The sequence below is a fragment of the Myotis lucifugus genome, unplaced genomic scaffold, assembly GCF_000147115.1.
Source record: "Myotis lucifugus unplaced genomic scaffold, Myoluc2.0 scaffold_9, whole genome shotgun sequence".
NCBI classification, from domain to species: Eukaryota; Metazoa; Chordata; class Mammalia; order Chiroptera; family Vespertilionidae; genus Myotis; species Myotis lucifugus.
In genome coordinates, this window is record NW_005871057.1 from 4,940,339 (window position 1) to 4,960,787 (window position 20,449).

Consider the following 20,449-nt stretch of genomic DNA (forward strand, 5'->3'; position numbering starts at 1 on the left):
GCATTTAAGTAACTCTTTAGAAAGAAAATAATCCAGGCAGTTTGACTAGGCCCCACACTCCTAACTAATTACCACAAACATTCTTTTACTATGAGAGGTAAAGTAAGAACCTCACAAAGCCTAGAGATGTTTATCATTTGTGGGATAAAAGCAACTTTAACTTTTCATATATTTTTAGTCTATTCAGAGATAATACCTTCATTGAACTACTTTAATGGATTCTCATTTGTGGACTAGGAGAATGTTAGAAACAGAAGGGACCATAGAAATCCAGCTATCTCATTTTAAAAACAAGGAAACTGAGGTCCAAGAAAGGTTAAATTTGGTTTAGAGACAGAATAAATACCAGAATTCAACTCTTCTCATACAACTATACTTTTATATTTATGTTCAAGACCTTTTGTACTTACATAACCAGAACTATATATTCATTTTATCATAGTCGACTAGAATTTGGAAAAATAGATTAGAAGTCATCTAATGGAATCATTTCATTTTACAGTTGAGAAAATATTGTCATCGAGAGGTGAAATAGTATCCCTTGGATTTTGCAACTACTCTGGGACAAAGCTGGAACTAGGCAGTACAGTATGGTAGTTAAGATTCTGACTCTGGAGTTAGACTAGCTGGGCTCAATGTACCATTCACTGGCTGTGTGAGACCTTGGATGCAGCCTCCCTTCCCCACCTTTATTCACTGTAAAGAGTAATAGAGCAAGAATATAATGAAAATAAAAGGTATCTAAGTCATGCAAAGCACTTGTAACAGTTCTTAACATGGACTAAGTCTTAGATATTATTATCTCCTGCTTTCTAACTATTTCCCTTTTATATCACATCTTAATAGTTTATTTTCCTATGATTTTCGAGGTCAATCTTAAGTTAGTAAATGCAAGAGTGGGCAAAAGTAGGTTTACAATTGTTTTTGAGTATAGCAAGTAGTCTACAAGAATGTGTAAATAACGAAGGCCAGCAGTTGGAGCACATATGAGATTATGCGTAAGTGTACTTTGCCATTGTGACATTCCTTTGAGTTAATAAAGCTATTGTAATATTCATAACCTGAATGTCCTTTCCCATATGAACAACTGTTAACCTACTTTGCCCACTCCTGTCTTCAGTGCTGGGATTTCCATTCAAGATATCACAGTACCTCTTACTTGATGCAGCCTTTCTTTCCCAATTACTTAGCAATGAGAGCTAACACAAAAGAGAAAAAGCTTAGCATCAGAGATGAGCTAAAAAACAAAAACATTTCTATAGACTGGAAATGACTGCAATAGAAAGTGGTTTTTCTGGTTGTATTCAGATGTATCCCAGATGGAAGTGCCATCCAAGTACTAAGCAGGTTAGATATAAGTAAATTCTCATTGGACATGCCACTTGGAAGTTGTAAAACATAAGCTGAGGCTATAGATAAAATCTATAAACTACCAGAGAGAATCAACAGAGCACCAAAGAGGAAAATCAAACTGATGCTAATAGATTTCAGATGACAACTGTGAAGAATCTTCAAAGTGCTGTGGGAGGATTGTCAAACTAATTTTTTTTAATTTTTTTTATTAAAGACTGAGGGCAAAATAGACAAATGTTCATATGGACAAAGCTAAAAGAACTTATTGTCCAAAGACTTTAGTAAAAGAAAAAAATACACATGGGGGAATGGTATGGGTTTAAAAAAATACGTAGCTGATAAAACCGATAAAATATTTTGCTGAATTTATATATTTGGCATAACAATCATAATAGGATATTGTGGTTAAACAGAAGCCAAAATTAATATGGTAAATAACAATAACAAAATGGTGGAGAGTTTTTTCAAAAAGTACTTTGAGTTTTCTCTTGAAAAAGTAATTTTCTTCTACTGGGGAAGAGTAGGAGAAAATAGAATGAAGGAAAGATGGAGATAACCGCAGGAACACTGATGGCAAAAAATAATGATGTTTGTCATGTGAACGAGGAGTTGATGCGGCATCACTGAAATAATCTATCTATATTTAACTTCTTTTGGCATAAATAAAGAGTAATTTTCAGTGGTTTGGTAGTTTATGGACCTCGAATAAGACATCCATTTTCGTTTTCTTCTGTCCCTACTTTATTACCTGGAAATTCTTCACTAGAATTTATCTTTTAGCTCTTTATTCATTTCAGTGCAGCTTCCTGTCCATTTTGGACTAAAATTAATTTGATAACACTACCATTTTTCTGTTTCCTTTTTGCTTAATTTTCAACTTTATTTTAATCTCGAGTTGTACTCAGTTTTACATAAAGTTGGGGGAAAGTGTGTAGGTCTCCTTCCCATTAATGCCCCCCCCTCCTTTTTCCTACTCTGAATATTGCATATTATCTTTTTTGTTTATATTTTTAGTATTATAAATTTGGAAGTAGATTCATTTTTTGTGTGTGCTACCATCAGAATATCATCCAGATAATTAATCTATGTATATAACAGCCTAAGCAATTGGACGACTGGTTGACCAGTCGCTATGACGTGCACTGACCACCAGGGGGCGGACGCTCAATGCAGGAGCTGCCCCCTGGTGGTCAGTGCGCTCCCACAGCAGGAGCCCCGCTCAGCAAGCTTACTGAGTGGCAGCAGGCACAGCAGGGCCAGGATGAGCAGGAGCAGTGCAGTTCTTGGCCTGGGCTCAGGCTCCTCCCCAGCTGCCTGCTGCTTCACGCACTACTACATCCCCCAAGGGGTCCCGGATTGCGAGAGGGCACAGGCCAGGTTGAGGAACCCCACCGGTGCACGAATCCATGTACCAGGCCTCTAGTTAGTCTATAATATCTAGGGTAGCACTATCTAATAAACCTGAGCTCTATAATAAGGTAGGTACTAGTCACATGTCACTACTAAACTCTTGACAAAGGATTAATACTGCTAAAAAATGATAGTTTCAATTTTTTTCAATTTTAATTGATTTAAGTTTTAAATAGCCACAGGTGAATGATAGTTTGTAATGTATCCAGGGAAAGGAAATGTCTATACTACTTTTACAATTTTCTAAATCACCAATGATTTCAAAATTTTTTCTCAACTTGATTTTAATGGAAATGGAAAGGATTTTCTAACTTGCAATGAAGCTAGCTGTCACTTTTACTATTTTTTATTGAATATCAAATATTTCTATTTTGCTTTAATGCCAGCATAAAGATTACTACCATAATATTAATGTAATTCAAATCTAAGGAAAGAAAAACAATAGGATTGTAATGGACAATTATAACAATAAATACTAAGTTTTAAGTTACGTAATGCTAAAATTTGCCATCAGATAAGAATTCATTGCTAGTGCATGGCTTATTATTGTGATAATTTAATTATTTAATTGTAATTTACTTGGCTGGGAAATAATGCCAAAAATTAATTAAATAAAAAATTATGATAAAACTTGTAAAGATGCTGGTAATATCAAGTTATTGTTTCTTCATTAGCCAAAAATTATTTTGTATTTTGTGCTAACATTTTTTTAAATATATTTTATTGATTTTTTACAGAGAGGAAGGGAGAGATTTAGAAACATCGATCAGCTGCCTCCTGCACACCCCCCACTGGGGATGTGCCCGCAACCAAGGTACATGCCCTGACTGGAATCGAACCTGGGACTCTTCAGTCCACAGGCCGACGCTCTAGCCACTGAGCCAAACTGGTCAGGGCCTGTGCTAACATTTTTAATTGACAATGTTTAGCATCATTTTTATTAATAAATACTTTTGAAGTTCTAGATCTTCAATTTTATATATAAATTAAACATACAATTATCTGGAACATCTAGAGCTCTTTGAAGTAATCTGTGGTTTGACAGATGATGGAAATGCTGCCTTTTATAACTATAAATATCTTCTTTTTTTTCCTTTATATTGTTGGCATCAGCCAAACCTATCATTTTATATATTTTAATACAAATGATCTAGATGCACAATATTTTTTTAAAAAAATATGTTTTTATTGATTTCAGTGGGAGGTAGGGAGAGGAGAGAGAGATATAAACATTAATGATGAGAGTAATATTATCAATTAGCTGCCTCCTGCAAGCCCCCTATTGGGTATTGATTGAGCCTGAAACCTAGGCATGTGCCTGACCTCCTGGTTCATGAGTCCATGCTCAACCACTGAACAACACCAGCTGGGTGAATATTGTTTACTTTTTCAAACAGCAAACTATTGAAAATTAAATTCTATTCTTAAAGAAAAGTTTTAGACTAATAGATTTATTACACATGTATTATTATAAATATATTTTTATTGATTTCAGAGAGGAAGGAAAAGGGAGAGAGAGAAACATCAATGATGAGAGAGAATCATTGATCAGTTGCCTCCCACATGCTCCCCACTGGGGATCCAGCCCAAAACCTGGGCATGTGCCCTGAGCGGGAATCGAACAGCGACCTCCTGGTTTGTAGGTCTTTGCTCAGCTACTGAGCCACACTGGCTAGGCTACACTTGTATTATTGATGAAAAAGGAGGTAAAAAACATAAAATATGCTCTAGAAAATGATTACATTTTCTTTCCTTTTATTACATCTTCAATGAAATACAAAGAATAGTTCTTCGATCAATTGGAAAACTATGTTTGAAACCTCCTGCAGTCATAAATGGCAAAATTACAATAAAAATCCTAATATGTACAATAACGTATGTGTATTCTTTTCATTCCTCAAATTTCCTATGATATACAAAAACAATATACTTTTAACTTAATCTAAATTTTAAATCATGTATCAATCGTCAGTCTCAAAAGTGTATGTGATACAACTTGAAGCAGCACAAAAACAATGGAACTACATTTTCATTCAGTCTTTTCTGCTTTCACAATTTGTCATGATTACCTGTGTTTTCCTCCCAATTATGTTTTCTTACATTTTACTTTTATTTAGGATTAAGTATTTGAGAGGTTTTTTTGTTGTTGTTGTTTTTGGTTTTCTTCTTCCAACAGCATACAATGTCTCCTAAAAGGATTTGAAAGGAAATGAGAATGGTCTTGTAGTGATGAGTCTGTTTGCTCAGACCTGAATAATTCCATGTCTGCCTCCTCTCCCAGGTCGGCCTGGGGTTGGGTCCTCACCACTTCTTCACTCAGGGCAACAGCTTCCCACAGCCAGACACCCGGGGCTCCTGCCCTGACCTTCCTTCCACCTGCAACACGGCTGATGGAGTGTTCCTAAAGCAAAAATCTCCCTGTGCCATTCTCCTGTTTGAAATTGTTAATTGGCTTTAATTAGCTTCTCACTTCCTTGATGAAATCTAAGTCTCTTACACTGCTCTACAAGCCCCTTCATGATGAGGCCCAGGTCTGACTAGTGGCTAAGTAGTTGGAAAATATGCCACTAGGCAACTACTGAAACATTAATTTTAAAAAAATATATTTTTATTGATTTCAGATAGGAAGGGAGTGGGAGAGGGAGAAACACCAATGGTGAGAGAGAATCATTGATCTGCTGCTTCCTGCATGCCCCCTACTGGGGATCCAAACCAAAACTCAGGCATGTGTCCTGGTCAGGAATGGAACAATGACCTCCTGGTTCATAGGTGGATGCTCAACTGCTGAGCCACACCAGCCAGACTCAAAAATTATTTTTGGCAGTGCCTTGCACCATGATATGAAGTCCTGTACCTATGACAAGTTATTGAGCCAAACCAAACCAAACCCAGAATTTTGCAAAGCTGTTGTGATGACAGTCTTCTTATAGAAACATTAAGTAACAGATTGTCTTCGTTGTATTTATTGTCACTTGCACACCCACACATGTACATGCACTCAGATACAAGTAAAAAAAATATTGACTTAATGGTTTGAGGAGGAATTGTGTATATGGTGTTAACTAAAAAAATTATCATCCTGGCTAATGTAGGAATTTTGCTGCTGCTTCAGAAAGTCATGATCTAACTGCATTATTCCATTTGGTGGCCACTAGCTAATGTGGCTGTTGAGTGTCTGAAATGTCCACATTGAGACTCTTGAGGCCAAACTGCACCTTTAGGGTCATGATTATTTATAAAAGTTAAGGAGGATATTAAAGTTGACCTCATGAGAGTTTGATCATTCTGTTCTTTAAATCGCTCATCTTCTATTAAAGCTCTTGCAATTTATGTAACCCTCTCTTCTCTTCAGATCTCTCTTCAGCAACTTTAGTCAACAAGTCATGGACTTCCTCTCTCCTCTTGACTGTTACCATCCTTGAGTGATTTTTAATATCTTGAGGATAAATTTCTCTTCAATACACTTATTTTATCCAGTGTCTTTCAATGTTAGATTCTCTCTGCTACCATAAACACTATCCTCTCTCAGAACAGACACATTGTAAAGATCTCAAAGTTTGAAATTCCCCTTTCACAACTATATCCTCTTTTTTTTCTGATCCTACAGTGCCTTTGCTTTTACTGATTTTTAAAATTTCTTCTGTGACCCCATTATTTTTCCTGATAATTTTCTCCATCATGGCTATTCCTACCATGTTTCCCCATTTCCCTTGCCTTGTTTAGATTCCCAAACATTGATTTGCCATCCCTTCTTTTTTGTACTACACTCAACCTGTGCTGTGTCAACATAGCCTCTTAGGTTACTGATTGTGTTTATGAAAGACAAGAAGCTGCTCTTTAGTTCTTTCACTTTTATGTAATACATTTAAAATTCCCCCAAATAAGGAAGACTTTCCTTTCTTCAAGCCATTGTTCCTTTGTCAATTTCCATGCTCTTACAAAACAACATGCCTCCTCTTTTACTCAATAGAATGAGTCAAGCTGACATAAACTTTGCCAACTCCCCACCTCTGTACTTCGTCTTTCTAACCTTCTAGAAATGTTTCAGTATCTGAAATTCCCAGGTATTTTGACTGGTATTGAGGTATAAAGATGACTGATCCTAAGGGGCTTACAGTGCACTGTGGGAAATTGTTAAGAAACAAATAATCATAGAATGAAATGTGTGTTTATAGCAGAGACAGGAAATGCATGTTGTTAGAAAGTAAAGATGAGAATATTTGAATCTCCATGAATCTTCATGATATGATATAAGTTTAGGGGATGGCAATAAATCTCCTGTGGCTGTATTACATTGGGTAGGCAGCTTTTCATTTATTTGATTGTTCTTTTACTTTGATGATATAAATTAACTCTTCATGCACACATTCCTTTTCTTGACAGGTCATGGGCATTGAGAATGGAAGGAAAATAGTCATTCTCTCAATGAACCAGCAATAGTGTCAAATCAATTCTATTTTTCTATTTCATCCTTTTTATTTTGTGGCATGGTGCTCCCTGCCAAAGATTCTTCATGTCTCAGTCATCATGTATTCCTTTCCATAAGAGCCTTTTTAAACTTTGAAGGCCATAACGGTATTTACTTTTTACTATCTTTCCTATATATATGTCCTTGGAACAGGGGAAATATGTGCTTGAAATCAGAGTACTCGTTACCAAAGGAACTCATAAGAAGAAGCACATGCAACATATTTATGAGCATAGTTGTTGTCCTAGTTGATACTTGAGAGTGTATTTTGTGTGTAGACCTAAGTAGAACATAGCAATCAAAAATGGAGCTAAAATTAAGAGGGATAATGTCAAGGGGGAAAGGGGTTTTCATCTTTAAGCATTAGATGAAGATGACAGATACGTGATAGAGATCAGCTTGATTGCTCTTTTCAAAGCTGAGAAGCTGTAGCTGTGAATTGTACTTTCGAAATACCTCTCTCCAATGCCATGATGTGTATTAAGTTACATTTGGGTCAAAACAAATCATGCCTCTCACCATTTTGCAGTATGATATACTGGTAATATGGCTGCTTTCCTCAGAGAAAATTACTGTGGTTAGATTGTCCAATGTTTAAAAGAATGTAGATAAAGTTATTTAGATTTATTTTCAAGGAATAACTTGAATTCACTCTCCCTCTTATATTTAGGTTTAAAACATTATTTGTGGCTGGAGAACGATGTGATGTTGAGACTCTGGAATGGTCCAAAAAGGTCTTCAGAGTACCCGTCTTAGACCATTGGTGGCAAACTGGTGAGCATTTTCTAAATATGTACATAAATATTGCAGAAATGCTCAGAAACACTGCAAGAATTGGAGGAAGTTCTAAACTCCGACCATCAGGCACAAACTCAGCATTCAGATGGTTCTGGTTTCAGCAGAAATAAGCAATTGTTTGATTATTCTATTGCTAAAAATGTCTTCAATAAATTACATTGATGCCACCATTCTCTTGGTCCCTAGGTGTAAAGCACGAACACCTGTTTTGCTTCTCCTCCTCTTTATTTTCTATACCCAGTAAGTCACTAACTCTCAGATTTTTCTTTGAAGTGTCTGTTGCATTCATTCTACCTTCAATACTCCCATTGTCTTTGAGCTGTGGAAGCCTCATTATCATCTGACCGGATTTAAATTACTCTCATCACTCATCTCTGTTCTCTCTGCTTTCCTGTACACCCTGCACACTGCTCTAAGAGGTTTTTTTCTGTGTGTTTTTTTACAAGCACTGTTTCTCTCGTAGGATTTCCTGTGTTTGTCTGGCTCTCTTCTTGTGCTCTATAAAATGGAATATTTCTGCTTAGCATTCAAGGCAGAAAAATGTATTTTTCTTTAGCACACACACACATATTATATATAATTATTTATTAACTTATTTGATTTATTCCCGATTTTCCTTCTCCTAAGTGACCCTTGGAAAACAAACTGTCATATTAAATAGATAGAATATAAGCTTTGGTACAAATAAAAAAACCCCACACACCTTTCTGCTGCTTCTTTTGAGGAATAATTGTGTACATTTGTGAAAGTCAGTAGATTATTTGGAATCTGTTCTGCTCCTCACTGAGTGTAGGGATTTTGTTGGGTTTCCCTCTGAGCTACTGAGAGTAATTATGAGCTATGAGAACCTTGTAGCTTTCATATGTACATATTTCAGTTCACTTCTACTTAAACCAGTACAACAGATCAACCCTTTTATACTAGTGTTTTCAGAATCTCCATCTCATGAGCAACTAGGGAAGAGTATCAAATTTGGATTAAACATTAATAAAGTTTCTTTGCAAAAATTACATCTGATTTTAAAAATGTTTATAATCTAAAGATCAAGTGAGTGACTAAAACTTAATTTCAGTGTTTGTCATTTTAGAACTCTGATTCTGATAAACTGTAGCTTTATATTATCTTCTTGGATATTTCTCTTAGGAAAAAAAAAGTGTGTTTTCTATATCCTTTGTAATATCTAATGTAAGATAAATAATCAGAGCAGAAAAGGTGTCCCTTAAATAAAGCGAAAATCAGAGTTTCTATTCCTTTTTGCTAACTAAAAGAGGAACTTCTTATCTAAATTTAGATTTGTAACTATTTAGGAAATAAAAAAAGATCACATTGAATTTGGAGAAAGAACAATGCTATGTATAGAAATACATAAAAACAAGTAAAGAGTTATTGCCTCTCTAAGGAAGACTATTTATCGAATTGATGCATCTCCTACTTACCAGGAGAGTTTAACAGACATTTAAGCTGAAAGAGAAGAATATCCTGTCACCTTTGAGATGGCTGCCCTTTAGTCTAATGGAAGTGTTGTTCCCAACACTGAAGTGACTTTACACAAATGCTTACAAAGAGGTTTTTTGTTTTTATTTTTTCCTCCTTAATGTTGACTATGCCAAAGCTTGCTGAAAGAAAGTGACACATTAATAAATATAATGATAATTATTTTACTTTTTATTGATAGATTTGTGTACAACAGCCTGTGCAGATATAGATAGTTAGGGCATTCAGGCATACAGAAAAGCTCACTGAAGCCTGAGAAACAAGCATATGAGGTCCCTGGTGGGTACTGAGTTTCATGTGAATTCCAAATTTTTCTTTAATGTATTGTTCAGAGAGAATTAATAGCCACATTATGTCAGTGTGCTGTCACTTTAATCATATTTGAATCGCTGCTCATTACTGTGAAAAACAGAGTGGATTTCTGCTAATAATGACTGATTCTTTCCATTCCCCTTCCAGTCAACTGTACAGCATTTGATATTGTGTCCAATTAAAGCACACAAATACATACATATGGACAGGTAGGTAGGTAGCTTACTAACTAACTAGGTAATTTTGTACTTTATAAAAGAAATTCCCCTGAGGTGATATAGATGTCAGCTACTAACAAAATGTAGTTAGAATCTTATCTCATTTGCATTGAAAAAAATTATTTTCAAAGTTGTATGTTGTGGAAAATAATTGTGGAGTGACACTGAAATTTACCTTTGGCAACCACTCACATTTACGAAGGTGATATCAAATTGATCTTAAGGTGACTTTAATTTAATGTTAAACCACCAAAGGGAAAAGACAAATACTTTGTGGATTACACTTAACTCTTAGGAAAAGGAAAGATAAATTCAATATTTCTAGCATATTCATGAATGTCCTAATGTTTTTAATGTCAAATAGATGGTAGAACACTTCTGTAAGAGGTATTCCAGTAAAAATTGAATAACAGATGAGGGAATGTTAAGATTCTCCCAAAGGAATTTTTTTCTTTATTTCAAATTCCAAGTTTTTCACAAGGTCTCTATCTTGTTATTGACTTATAAATTGATTTTTTAATATAATTGCATACTTTTATGAGCCTTCCATATGATGTATAATTTATGAATTTGCTCTCTGATTACATTAATATGTGTGTACACATGAGCTGTTTAGAAACTTGGATGTGTAATTGGAATTAGTAAAGGATATGTTAAGTAACTAAAATGTATGAATAAAAATTGATTGGTTTCTGTGACTTGGTTTATAAGAAGGCACACACAGTCAATCCACTTTATTACCATGTAGGTTTTGTTACACGTGAAATTTGTATTAGCAACAACACATTTCCAGTGACTAACATCCCCTTTTGGCCCATTAATACCAACTTTGATATCTGATTTGAATAATATCTAAGATTCTAAATTGAGAACTAATCATGGAAAATTCAAGAGCAGATCAATTTTTCATAGGAGCGTTTAAATAAAGAATTGTCTCAGTTCAGCACTACTGAAGCATTAAGCCCTTGTTTTGGATTCTAATGATGTAGGCATTCCATGCTCTCATGAAGGAAATTGGTCTTGCTATGTGGAGAAAGGTGAGTTGTATCTATATGATAAATGAATCTGGATAAAAGATGAATTGTTGTCACTCACCTAGATGTTTAATCTTCACAGTAACTTATAGATAAGGTGATTGAAAGCATCTGGATCATTGAAAAGATTTTTTCATTTTGTTTTTTTTTTTACATAAAGATAGAGAAACAGGGATGCTATAATCATAATTTAAAAAGGGAAAATTAAGAGAACAGATAATTGTTCCATCAAGATATGGCAGTTCATATGCCAAAAAATAAACGGACAGAATGTCATTATCCTCAGGTGTGCACTGTACTGTTATAGATCATTTTTAGTACTATGAGCAGCTTTTCCACAAATCAGACAGGAAGCACAGGTTTAGAAGAAAAAACTGTCAGTTCAGTGCACAGTGTCCTTCAAAAGGATTTTTTTTCTTATTCAAGATGACTATAAAGGAATTGTTTTTCTTATGAATGAATGACCAAATACAAAAAAGAATTAAATTTCAGAGACTGACTACTAAAACCCAAAACAAATTAGATTTTATTTCTTTTAGAGGTTTAATTTTTCTTCCTTCCCTCCCTTCCCCTCCCCTCCCTTCCCCTCCCCTCCCCTCTCCCTTCTTTTCTTTCTAGTTTATTATACAACATGATACTGGTTTAGAAATGATTGTAACAAAACAGTTTGACATCCCACTTTTAAAAAATATATATGTTTTTATTGATTTTTAGAAAGAGAGAAGGGAAGAGGGAGAGAGATAGAAATATCAATGAGAGAGAAACATCATCCTGCACAACCCAGCCCATAACCCGGCCATGTGCCCTGACCGGGAATCGAACTGGTGACCTTGTGGTTCATGGGTCAGTGCTCAACCATTGCACCACACCGTCTGAGATGACTTCCCACTTTTTAATGCTATTTAATCCTAGGTAGAAACACTTTATTCCTTCACTTGCTATCAGTTAATCAAAGGCAACAGCTACAAAGTTAGAATATTCAAGTTCCATAATGGTGTTTATAAGGGACAACTTGGTAAATGGTTTAGATCAAAAGAATCCATGATTCTTTCTACCTGCTGGCAAGACATATCTATGTGTTCCCATGAGAAGATATAGAGCTTATGTTGAAAGTGTTTCAAGTATCCTTAGGCCCAGGAACTTGAGCAGCACTGGGTGATTTTGTGGCTGGTTTATTTGTTTTGTTTCTGTCACTTCAATGGAGGACTAAACTTTTTCACAGAATTTTTAAAACCCCATGGAGGGATTTCAATGGGAAAACACAGTCACCTAATGGATTGAGACATTGGTGACGATTGAAGTTATTGATCTTACTTTATCTGCCTTGAGCCTTCTTTGCTGAGTTCCTACATCTTTCAGTAATCACAGTATTTCTCTCCCTATTTGATTGACCTGCTGCAGTTTTAATTGCAATTGCTAGTTCTGAAGTAACTATATTCTATATATAGTCTAAATCCTCCTCCTTTGAGGAGGAATCTGATAATTCTGCATTTTATTAAAGTGGACCCAAAGGCACCAGCAAATTCAATCATGCCAGTTTTAAATCAAAATCGTTGATCCTCAAAGCACACACATCCTAATACTGTGTTATTAAAATGTGTCAAGGTTACTTGATGTGGTAATCCTTATTTTTGCAGTTTGGTCAGACATATTTCCTGAGAAAGGACAACTGGGACAATAGTTGTGAACTCAAAAATTGGTTAGGCTAGCTCAATTTAGTCCTCATACTTTGGTTTATCTGGAAAGATCCATTAGCTCATGATATTTTAAAAAGACAGTAATACATTTTATTTACAAGAATCAAAATACAAAATGGAATAAGTCACTAGAGTTTAATGGTAATTATCCTGGGTAGAGATTTCTATAGGAGATGGTACAGGCTCAAATATATCACTGTCTCATTCCTCCTAAGTAGACTAATTGTGAATACAGCCAGGATTTGAACATTTTATAGGTAGGGTATCAAAGTTTAAGCCACTTTTTTTTTCTGAATCATCCTTTTCCTTTGTTACCTTGCGTTCTCTAACATTCCACTTTTGTGCATCAGACTTGATGTACTTATTGCAGAAAGGTTTCAATCTGCCAGTCTGTAGTTCTAAGTTCAGCTGATAATAGGCAATTTTCTCCATGTCTGGAATTCAACACCGGAAGCTTTATGACACTTGTTATTTCTGCCTTTTTAAAAACATTTTACAACTATGTGCTAGCTATGAGCGCCTTTCTTCTAATGAATACATACTTAGCTCGTGCCCCCTGCAAAATCCTGTATATTTTCCTGCAAAATTCCTTGCTAGGGTGAACACATAAGAGGCTCTCTATGACTGACAAGACAATGAGGAAAACATCTTCTTGGTGACTTTACCTTGAAGACTCAATCTTGAACGATTTAAAACCTTTACTCTGTGGTTTGGGAACCAGTAGTCACTAGCTAATGCTCCTCTGGCAGCAGATCTTGGAGTAAAATATTTCTTGTTCAATGAAATGCTGTCTTCCTAGGTTTTACTTTTCAACTCTTTGTCATTCCTTGCTTCTGGGTTTTACTTAATTTCCGAGTCCATCAAATTTGGGCTATGGTGAAAGTTTTCATTAAAGTACATTTTTGGATTTTCAAAGATTTTCAAATGGGTTGAAGCAGACTCTGAAATGCACACTGTGGACATCAAAGGGCTGGGTTGGCCTGAACTGGCAATGCCATTGCCCCATGGACTGGGTTGTTCAGTATATACCTCATGCTGCTCTCTAATAGTACAATGCAGTCTTTGGTAATAGGAATGAGTCACTGCTGCATTTTTCCTTTTCTCGATGTAATGGTCAAAAAGAAATGTATATCATTTTCATTCATGGAAAAGAAAATCTATATAATCTAGCATGAGAAGTTGTGATTGAGAGAAAACCAGTTATATCGACACAATGCTAGCTCAGCAATGTTCAGCTAGTGATGCTGATGGTATCCATCTGGTGAGAGAAAAAAAAAAAAGACCTGATGTTATCTTTGTTGCCTGGCAACCACATTTTTTTTTCATTTAAAGCAGTCTTCTTTACTTCAAAGTAGGTAATTTTTACTGATAATTTGAGAAGCAGGGGCTTAGAGGTAAACTTTGTGAATTTGGTTTGTAGAGGGAATAATCTTTTGCCAAATGTAAGGTGGGCTTGATGAGACTTTCTCTTTTGAAGGTGAATCACTGTTTACAAATTGTTAAACCATCTGAAAATAATGCCCCAAGTCAAATCGCGGTCATTGAATCAGACATTTTCATCTTGATAGCATTAAACATAGAAATAACTTCAAGTCAGGTATCTTTCAAATGTGATTACTATACATGAAGCAGTTAGGATAGGTAGAATTGCTTTTAAGAAACCCTATTTGTGCTCATTATTATATCGGACACGATACTAAACACTGGGAAATCGATGAATAATACAAAGTTGGTTTGGTCTTTGAAATACCATCTATTCTAAATCTGCCCTTGGCAAGAATCACACTTAATCTGATCTAGAAAGGTGAAATACGTCTGTGTTTGTACATCTTTATCAAAAAAACGCGTTCTTAAACCCTTCCTAGACAAACCTTACTGTCTGCAAATTTGCATATAAACTCCTGCACTGGGGGTCTACTGGCCCCACTATATAGCTCCTGATTCTTCTTTTGCTGTTAGTTCTTATTTGGAAAACAGCATATGATTATTCTTGGAAAAGTGAAAAGGTAGTGAAAAGTGATGCGAAATCCTAATAGCACTGTGTTTAAATCCTGGTTCGGTCACTTGGTCTGTAGCTACAGGCAAGTCCGTGGTCTGCTCCGGCTTTTCCACAGGGGCCTGTAGAAAGCTTGACATGAAGTGAAATATATACAAACAGTGCAACAGAGTTGCTGGTGCACAGTAACCCTCAATAAATATGTTTTTTTTCCTTTCCTCTCTATAAATAACCCTTCATGAATGTAAAGGCTGTTTTAGCACCCTGGCCTGTCCATAATCCAGACTCAAGAAAACTTGGAACCTAAGAGTTCAATTTATAGATGAGGAAAGTAATCACAGATCAATTTCCCAAAGTCGACCAGCCAGTTCCGATTAGAACCGGAACTCTCATTGTCCTGTGTTGTCCAGACTTCTCTCTCCATGTGTCTTACCTTACACCTTCATTAGTTCTGTATTCTTATCTAATTCAACTGCAGGTTATTTATGAGTTTCTCCGCAGTTGGAGGCAGCGGGCTGGTAAGAGTGTGGGATAAGACCAAAGTCTCACAGTTTGAATTAATGAGCCGCTTCCAGTAGGAAAAGGTAGGCTGCTTTGAATGAAGTATTTTAAACTATAATCCTACCATCTCGTGAACACAAAGATTAAATTGATTTTCTTTCACGGGTACGTCTCATTTTTCTGCTTTCTTTCCGATACCACCATCCAAGTTATTTATGGCTCACTGTATAGATTCCGAGGTGGAGAGAATGGTTTCTTTACACACTGCTTCTCTGCCCATCACGATGCTTCTGATTAATATGCCTCCGTGGTACTAGGTTGCTGAATTAATTTATTTCCAGGACGTCAGTTCTCGGCATGGGCCACCAGCTTCTCAATCCATGTTGCTTAAACGTAGTGTTTCTAGAACCACAGTGGAGGCAGGGCGGCCGGGTTCCGGACGCGCAGGAGTTCTTGTGTGCAGAGCTGGATGTGCAAACCTGCCACCGTGTTCTTCTTAACCCTCACTCACACCTACTCTTCGTTCTGTGCTAACTTTTATTTGTAAACCAAATCCTGGGGCTGTCTTCCCCTACCCCCAACCATCACCGAGAGCTTTTGATCCTGAGTGTGCCTCAACTTTAGTCTCATCTTCCAGGACATCAGAGCAGCAACATCTAACTGATTTCCTGCCCTGGGTTGGGATTGTTGGTGCAGTGCTCCACTTGGCTACTGAAGAGATTTTTGTAAAATGCAATTCTGAGCAAATCGCTTCTGCTAAATTCCCCTGTGTCTCCCAGCGTTCCTGGACTTATATCCAGATTCCTTAACATTGCACGGTAAACACGTCAGGGTCTGCCTCTGCTCATCTATCTCACTTGTTTCTTATTATCGCTTGTCCACCCACCACCCCCAAGCTTCTCTCTGTTGAACAACTTGCAGGCATTCCCTACATTGTCTAACTTCTCCACCTTTGAACATGCTGCTATTTCTGTTTACCACATCTTTTCACCCTGGACACTCCCTTTTCCCCCAAAATGCTTTTCACTGAGTGGAATGTAGTTAATAAATATGTATTGAAGGACTGACTTTTAATGATCATTCTTGGAATAAGAAAAGATTGCATCAGAAGTATAGCTGTAACATACAATATTTTTCTTTTCCCCTGAGTCCTCTGTTTCTTCTGTTCTCTTGTTCATTATGGGATTGCATTCTGTGATTTGCTTTCTTTTTTTTTTCAAGTATTCTGATCTCAGTGATGGGAACTGGAGCCTAAAATCATGTAAAAATGTGTATTTACTTGTCAGCAAACAGTTCCTGAGGATGAAATGTCCAGGACTGGACTGTATTTGGTCCTGCTGACACAATGATATTCAGGCACACAGAAAATATCTGATTCCAACTGTAACAGGCTAGGAGAATGTTTTCATATCATTATGTGCACAATTCTTTTTGAGAATTCCACTCATTCTCTTTTGAAAGATTTTGTAGTATTTTTAGTGGTGAGTGTTCTAAGAGTTTATTACTTTGTAAAAAAAGAAAAATTCAAAACCTAGTGGCTTAAAACAACAACCATATATCATGGTTTTGTGTATCAGGGCTAGGGGCAGAGATCAGCCAGGCAGTTTGTGCTCAGGGTGCTGTTGGTTGAGACAACTTAGAGCAGTGATGGCGAACCTATGACACGCGTGTCAGAGGTGACACGCGAACTCATTTTTTTGGTTGATTTTTCTTTGTTAAATGGCATTTAAATATATAAAATAAATATAAAAAATATAAGTCTTTGTTTTACTATGGTTGCAAATGTCAAAAAATGTTTATATGTGACACGGCACCAGAGTTAAGTTAGGGTTTTTCAAAATGCTGACACACCGAGCTCAAAAGGTTCGCCATCACTGACTTACAGGTATTTAGTGTTGAATGGGCTGGGCTGGGGGGTCCAAGATCACTTCATTCTTCTGCCCGGGAATGGCTGGAGATTGTTGATAGAAACACTTGCCCGTGGCATTTTTAAAAAAAAATATATTTTTATTGATTTCAGAGAGGAAGTGAGAGGGAGAGAAAGATGGAAACATCAATAATGAGAGTGAATCATTGATTGGCTGCCTCCTGCACACCTCACACTGGGGATTGAGCCCACAACCCAGGCATGTGCCCTGACCGGGAATAGAACTCCGACCTCCTGGTTCATAGGTTGACACTCAACCACTGAGCCACACCTCCGGGCTGCCAGTGGCATTTTTGTCTTGGAGAATTTAGAGTGGGAGGCCATCTACATGCTGCTCAGAGGTTCCAGAAACAGTGTTCTAAAAGTCTGAAGGCCTGTGCCTAGAAACAAGGTATCATTTCCATTTCTTTTCTATCTGTCAGAGCCTTCAAAAGGTGACCAAATTAAAAAGGAGAGGGCATGGGTCCTGTGTGTTAGGAGGGGTATCAAACAAATTGCAGCCTCTTCTATCCCCACTGTGGACAAATTCCAATGTTACGGATGGAACCTTTTGAACTCTTCAACATAATATCTCTTTTGCGCACCATTCAGAAGTAACTTCTGTTAAAATGTTAATGTGTCTTGCTCAGATGTTTATTTTTGCTCAGTGTATATTACAGGTATTTTTTTAAAAAGATTATATTGGGTATTCTGTTTTATAAATTTTCTAAACAACATTTTGTGAGAATTATTTCCAATCAATTATATCTTAGTGTGTTTGAATGGCTTTGCATTACTACTTGATATAGACCTTTCCATATTTTTGGATAATCTTCTAAACTTTAATATAAATAATATGTGATGAATGTCCTTGTTGCTGAATATTTGTGAAATCCTACAAATATTTCCTTGTATATATCCCTTACCTAGAACATCTGGGTTAAAGGGTATGTGCATTTTTAAGTATTGTTTAAATTGACAAATTGCCACTCAGAAATGTTGTATTCATCTGTATACACACTAACACTTATATAACAAAAGTGATCATCTTGCCCTAGCCGGTTTGGCTCAATGGATAGAGCGTAGGCCTGCGGACTAAAGGGTCCTGGGTTAAATTCGAGTCAAGGGCATGTACCTAGGTTGCAGGCGCCATCCCTGGCTCTGGTCAGGGTGGGTGCAGGAGGCAATCAACTGATGTGTCTCTCTAGCACTGATGTTCTCTCTCTCTCTGTCTCTTCCCCTCCCTTCGACTCTCTCTAAAAATCAGTGGAAACATATCCTCGGGTGAGGATTAACAACAACAACAAAAGTTATCATCTTTGGTTTGTATGGGCTGTTTCCCATATACCATGCAACTTGGCCTTAGCAGTGAATTCTTCTGTGAATTGGTTCCTGATGTTGAGGAAGCCACAGGAATCTCTACCATTAACCAGCTGTCTCATATAGCTTATGTCTGTCCATGTACTTCTTCCCATGCATCTCTCCAAAACCCCAAATAAAATAAACTTGTTAATAAAACCTAAATGATGTGCAAATGTGTAAATAAATCTTATTTGCATTGTTGTGATTCATTAGCATCTTTGTTCAAATGCTCTCATTAGCTTGCAGCATCACCCAGACTTAAAGCTTAAAGCCTTACAAGGTCTTTGAAGTAGCTGTTTTTGTTTTGAACATATTTGTATTGATTTCAGAGAGGAAGGGAGAGGGAGGGAGAAAAACATCAAAGATGAAAGAGAATCATTGATCGGTTGCCTCCTGCACACCACCTACTGAGGACTGAGCCTGCAAGCCGGGCATGTGCCCTGACTGAGAATTGAACTGTGACCTCCTGGTTCAACCACTGAGCCACGCTGGCCAGGCTGAAGTCGTCTTTATGATCTGTCTCCTCATTACCTCTCTGAGCTTCTTTTCCATTAATACTTTACTCATTTATTCTGCCTCAATCACACTGGCTGCCTTACTGCTTCTCCAACCTTCTAGGAATAAACCTATCTCAGGACCTTTGCACTTCTGGTTCTTTCCACTTGGATTCTTTGACCCTAGATATATAAATGACACAAGTCCTTATTGTTCTTTTGGTCTTTACTCAAATGTCACCTTCTCAGGGAGATTTTTCCTGGCTGCCCAATCTAAACTTGCAGTATCCCTCCATTACATCTCATACCCTGCCTATGCTTTCTTCATATTCTGAATGCGTATCACTCTTTAACAGGCCTTATGTTTCACTTTTATAGGTGTTTCTTTTTTGTCTTCCCAACTAGAATATAAGCTCCATGAGACTAGGGATTATGACCCCTGCTTTTGTTTATTGATATATCCCCAGTTCTAAGGACAGAACCTAACCTATAATAGTTGCTCAATAAATATTTGCTAATAAGTGATATATACAACCATTGCTTTCATTTGCGAATGTGAGAGACTGGGTTTACTCTCTGTCACAAGGATTTTTGTTTCTCTGACACACAGTGTGGGTGATTTCTCTTCCCTTCTAATTCTCTTCAGAGAACCTCATGAGCTACCTTGTCTATTTCATTCTCCTCCTTCTTCGAAAGAACTATGCAAACCAGGGTAAATTTTCTTGGTAGGCCTCAGTATGTGTTTGCATGTATACACACATATGTAAACACACAAATTAGCATGGTACACAGCATAGTTTCTCTTTGAAAATATAATGTATGTTACTTCTCTTTCCTTCCTTTAGAGCAGGGATGGGGAACCTTTTTTCTGCCAAGGGCCAATTGGATATTTATAACATCATTTATGAGCCATGTAAAATTATCAATTTAAAAATTAGCCTGCTATATTTGGTCAAATATTTAATTAGCTCAACCCTAAAATGATTTATTGGGCCTTAATGGCCCACTGGCTGGATGTTCCCCACCCCTGCTTTAGAGTGACAAGTGTTAAGGAGAATTCACTTAGGTAACAACTCACTAATGCAGTAGAGTAGAGTGAGGCAGTAAAGACACACAAAAAAAGGGAAGTGTCTGTATTAGCTTCTAATGCAGTATGAATATAAATGTGCCAAGGTAACTTATCCTTCACATTCTTCAATTCCCTGCCATCTTCTTCCTGGTTGTCTCTTATCTAAAGAAATTGTGCTGTTGAATTGCTAAGCATCGTGTGTTTCTAAAGTTAGGGGTCTTTGAAAAGATTTCTCCAAATGTAGAAAGAAAATGATCTGTATTGTTTAATGTAGCTGTTTCTCCGTCACAATGTCACGCCTGGATTTCCTGTCTCCCTGGATAACTTCTCGCCTGTT

General features: G+C 36.8%; 1 protein-coding gene across 3 annotated transcripts in view; it reads left to right on the forward strand.

The window, feature by feature from the left end:
• The window catches only part of ACSS3 (acyl-CoA synthetase short chain family member 3), a 151,477-nt gene that overhangs the window by 91,939 nt on the left and 39,089 nt on the right, over positions 1-20,449 (forward strand). For all 3 annotated transcript variants that reach the window (XM_023749760.1, XM_006083970.3, XM_006083969.3), the window contains one exon: positions 7,902-8,005. In XM_023749760.1, the coding sequence (XP_023605528.1) occupies positions 7,902-8,005 (104 nt within the window). The remainder of the gene's footprint in view (positions 1-7,901; positions 8,006-20,449) is intronic.